The sequence below is a fragment of the Strigops habroptila genome, chromosome 22 (genome assembly GCF_004027225.2).
Source record: "Strigops habroptila isolate Jane chromosome 22, bStrHab1.2.pri, whole genome shotgun sequence".
Lineage (NCBI taxonomy): Eukaryota > Metazoa > Chordata > Aves > Psittaciformes > Psittacidae > Strigops > Strigops habroptila.
Genome location: NC_044298.2, coordinates 1,632,051 through 1,637,151, shown reverse-complemented (window position 1 = coordinate 1,637,151; position 5,101 = coordinate 1,632,051). Strand labels below are relative to the sequence as shown.

At 45.9% G+C, this 5,101-nt stretch overlaps 1 protein-coding gene across 1 annotated transcript; it reads left to right on the top strand.

Moving 5' to 3' along the window:
* On the top strand, positions 1-969 carry LOC115602717. Its single transcript, XM_030474101.1, has one exon. It carries the CDS (start codon positions 1-3, stop codon positions 967-969), a length of 969 nt encoding a protein of 322 aa, XP_030329961.1.
* The last annotated feature ends 4,132 nt before the right edge of the window (positions 970-5,101 follow it).

Below are 5,101 nucleotides of genomic sequence, written 5' to 3'. Positions count from 1 at the left end.
ATGCACTACTATGGGGAGCGGTACAAACATCTGTACCTGCCAGGATCGGGCTATATCACTGAAAGCATCCAGCAGTGCACGCCCCAGAAAGATGTGTGCAGCACCACATGCCACCCAGTCAGTGTGATAAAGAGCCCAATGCCAAGATGGCAAAGCTACACTCAACCTTTCACCTATGTGTGCCCACAGCCAAGTGTGACCCAGACACCTCTGCTGTCTTGTCCACCCTATGTACAGCAATGTGTCCTGCTGTACCCCGAGCCTTGTGAGACCACTCGCCTTCTACCCTGCAGGAAGCCCAGCGTGAAGCTGAGCACAACACCATGTTTCCAGCCCTGTGAGACCATCCACCCTGAGAAAAAGCGCATGGCCAAGAGCCTTCCACCATGTGCACCCAGGTGCCCAGAGCCGGGCAAACTCAGGTTCCCACCATGTGGGATCAAGTACTCATCCTCATGCAAGAATGAATGCAGGTCGCAGAAGATATCCAAGTGCTCACCACAACGATATGGCACAGAGCTCCGGTCCCTGCAGGGGATGACCAGCGGGTATTCCCCACCGCTGCGTGGAGTCACCGAGTGCCCCCCACAGCAGTGCGTAACAGAGTCTTTCACGCAAGAGTACGTGAGTGGGTTCCCCCAGCAGAAGTGCATGAAGGGTTACCCAACACAGGAATCTGTCACCACCTACTCCTCCCAGCAGCAAGCAACCAAGTCCGTGCCGCAGCCAAACGTGCCCAAATGCTCCCCTGGACAGGGAATAAAGGAGTGCTCCTCACAGCAGCAAACAGGCAAATGCTTGCTGCCACAGGAGGGAACCAAGCACAAGAGCTCATCGACACAACACCTAAGCAAGTCCAAGTGCCTCTACCCACGGGCCACCCACCACTCAACGCACCATCACTCAGGATGTGTGAAACGTTCAGGCCACTCCAAGAAGAGTCGTTGTGGTCCAAAATGCCTGTGGTAAAGGAGATAAAGAAGTAGATTTGAAAAAACAGCAAGCTATGTAGCTGAGGTTTGAGGTATTTTATTTTACTCCCTGTGCTCCTACTCCTAAACCCCAGAGAAGCTTTAGCCTTATTTTACCCCTCATTGTAGCCACGTTAAACTCATAGAGTGCCTTTGCATTTAGCCACACTTCAGTTATTCCTGCAACAGAAAAATGTTAGTGAGCAATTAAGTAACTCTGAGCAGTTGCTCAGGCTTTGGAATTCAAACCAATACAACTGCGTTACAGCGTTCATGCCCCAAGAGGTTTTTACTGTTACTGGGTCAAACTACATTCCCTGCTTGTACCTGTCATATTAAACTCAGGTTTCATCTGGATTCCTACTCTCTGCCTGATTTATTTCCTTTTTAAAAAACTGTTTCTAATACCTACTACTGGGGGGAAAAAAACCAAACAAAACCCCCCAAAAATGCAAACTATTCCCTGTTGTTATACCACTTTTGTGTAAAATAATGGCAGTAATCATGGTTTTAGGACTAGGTTTACCATCTGTGGGAACAGATCTTGGTGCTGATAAGTTACCCAGAGACACAGCAGGAGCAGCAGCACAGGTTGGCACTTAGGAGAAGGCTTGGCTAAAGCAATGAGACTACTTAGGAGCCCCAGACTGGAGTTTACTGTCTCTCCAGGCTTAGCTCGATCACAACAGTGCTGTACGGAAGCACACACCATTTCCATGCAAGTCACACAGGAGAACTTTCAGCCCTTCACCCTGGGACCAGGGCAAGTTTCCCAGGTGTCCCCTCCTCTGAAGTTTTGTCCCTGGACAAATCACTGCTGAGCAAATTATCAAATGGGTTGTGTGGGATAGCCCCTAGCATAGGAGGATGAGGGGATGCCGCAGAAGGTCTCTTTTGATGCTGTGACCTGTCTGCATCAAAAAATGCAGTGGGTGGGTGATCAGCATCAAGAGTCTGTGGTTACAAAACTGCAACTAGAGGGAAAAAAACCTCTCAATTTCACCTGTTCCTCGACAATAATGTTTTCATAGACAGAAGGAAATAGTTATCATGCTTGATCAATACTTTGATTTCCTAATACATATATTTATGTAAGCAACAAAGTCCTAATGCACACATCTCTGCACACCTGCCCCATACCACAATCTCTCCCAGGAGGTGCTCCTGAGGAAGCAGCAGCTCTCTGCCACCACCTAAAGGTGCAGTGGGAGACCTGGTATCTCCTCCCATCACTGCTTCACTGCCTTACTTTGCTCAGCCAGTTCCCTGAGCATATCCCAACAGAAAAACCACCTCCTTATCTCCTTGGCTTCTTCTGCAGCACCTCAAACAGACCAAGCAGGATTTCTGTAGACTCCTTTTACTAATGAAGTGATAGATTTACCTGTATAAGCAGAGACTGATGCTACCAGTCCTCCGGGATTAGGAGTCTTGCTCCCCATGGGGAGAGAGAATTCATTGTAACTTCTGGTAATCACTAATCACTGGGGAATTAAATGGAAAATTAAATGGAAAATTAATTTGGAAAAAAGAGAAGAAAGGCCTGATCCAGTAGCTCCCTCCTGACTACCCCACATGGGATCAATCCCTTTCTTATATCAGCTCTATTAAGAGGTTCACAATTAAGGCATGAAAGTGGCACAGCCCAGACCCAGTGGAAGCTTTCCCACCTGCATTTATCCCACTTGGATGGCTTAAAAGGCTCCGCTGATCTGTCTTGGTCCTGAAAGCATCCAGACTCCCATTCAGTTAGCCTGGGGAAGATGGCATTGATCAGCAGAAAAGGATTTCTTTTTAAAAATCTGAGCTTCTATTTCTGTGGTTTTGCTCCTGAGTAAGGGGCTACACAAGCATGACAAATATAAAAACCCGATATCTCAAAGCCACCACTAAATGGTACTTGAACTTCTACTGGTTCTCTGCATGAGGATAGTTCCACACTGTCTTGTTCCTTCTCTCTACCCGCTGAGCTCTCTGGCAGCAGGCCCTGCTCTCCGTCACCAAATGGAAGGGATCTGCTCCTGGAGAGGTCATGGGCCCTGCAAAAAACAGGACCTGGTGGCCCAAATTTAGGCAGTGCTGCATCCTTGTGGTAGTGAATGCCAACTGCAGGCTGGGCTGCCTGAGGCAGAGCATAGCCAGCAGCAGGACTGAAGTGTTGATTCCCCTCCATCTGGCATTCAGGAATTCCCAACCAGACCTCCATGGCTGGTTTGGGGGGCTCCGCACAGGAGGCATGGACAGCCAGGAGCGAGTCTGATGGAGGCTGCAGGGTGGTCAGGGCACTGAAAACTGTCAAGAAAAGGGAGGTTGGGAGAGCTGGGTATATTTGCCATGGAGAAGAAAACACTGAAGGGACAGTTTATTACCACCTTCACCCACCAAATGAGTGTTCAGGGCAAAGAGAAGCTCCACATCAAGGTGGACATATACAGGGTAGGCTACAAAGTGGCTTTTTTTTGGGGGGGTTTACTTCGCACAGCCTTTGCATACAACCACTGTCCAAAGTGGATGTAAATGCAGGATTCCCTGGCTGGACAAGCTCCACATTGTCCATGTTACTAGGAGGTATAAGATGTTTAGAGTTCTGTTTCTAGTCCCATTTCCAAAGGGTTTTTTATGCAGAAGGCATCTTAACTTCTAGAAATTAAATGGCAACCTTGTTGTCTTTTCTTCTTACAAGGGAGACTGAGGTGTAATTGAGGTGTAATTTGGATGCTCTGCAGGTAAAGTGGCATAGAAACAGGAATTCCTGTTTTTCACAGACACTTTTCTCATTTTTAAGGAAGAAAAATATGATCAGAAATTGGTTCAGCATTCACCAAGAGATCCATAAACTACCTGAAATTGTCAAATACTATGAAATATGATTTTGAACATAAACTGCCAGCAATCTCTGGTGACAGAGCTCAGCAGGGTTAACCTTTGTGGTGAGGTATGAATTTGGGGCCTGGCTTTTTAGATAATTTTGTGTTATATAACTTTTCATTGTCCTTTGTGAGAGGATGGCAAAAAATAACCCAAACAACTAGAGACTTGGTGAGGTGATGTTTCCACACAACAGGGAACATCAAAACCTTTCAGAATTATTCATTACTGGTTTATGCATGCAAAGTGTTTTATTATTATAATATTAATAGTATGTTATCTGAGACAAACACCTAAGGGCTAACAGCAACTTTAGGATATGCATTTTTCGATGGAAGTGTCTTACTCGTTCATATAAACAGGATGTTGATTTTGAGCCTTGACAACTTCAGGCACTTTGCGTTTCCATTAAACATGGATTTCTGTTTGCATTCAAAAGCAATCATTTCAAAATGGGTTAAAGGGCAACTTCAGCTAATCCTGTGAGAGTTTAACATGACTCAACTCTGAGAACCCACCTCAATCCTTGGGAAATCAGTGAAGCTCCACAAAATTCAGCAATTTGTGCACATCAGTAGCCACATGATTAAAATATTTTCATTTTACTTAGGTCTCCTTTGGTGCACTTTAAGCCCACGACTTCTCTTGGCCTCAGTAGGTGTAGATGGCAGCTACATTCTTCCACTTTGGCATCTACTTTTCATCTGCAGAAGGTATTATTACCTTACCTTCTTTCAGTCTTCTCTTCTGTAAGAGGACATCTTGCAGAGGGTATGCTTCTTAGCCTTCAAATCACTTATGGTGGTTGGAGCCAGATGCTCAGCAGCTGGTCAGTACCTAGATTGTAAGTGGGGATCCCCAGGCAGAACCTTAGAGTATGAGTGGGGATCCCCAAGCAGAACATCTTCCAGCTGAAGCTGTGACAGCAGTAAAACAAAGGACAGGAAGCAAATAACCAAATCAGTGTCACCGTGAACAAAAATGGGCTATGCAAAGTCTGCAAAATTCTGTTCTTCTCCCTCCTCCTCCAAACCACTTACAGGGATGAACCCCAAGGTACTTCCAGCTAAATGCTACAGTGGACTTAGTGAATGAATTAAAATCCCACATCTAGCAGCAGATACAGCCAATGTGTCTGCAATACAGCAGTTGCTGTCTTCAAACCTCTGCTCACCTGGTCAATATTTAAGTCAAAGCCGAATAAAGTAGAGCTAGTTGCATCCCCATGTTAATACAGACACAAGTGGTAGAATCACATCAGC

Excerpts from the sequence above, each read along its gene's own strand:
- LOC115602717 (XM_030474101.1), top strand. The coding sequence starts at position 1 with ATGCACTACTATGGGGAGCGGTACAAACATCTGTACCTGCCAGGATCG.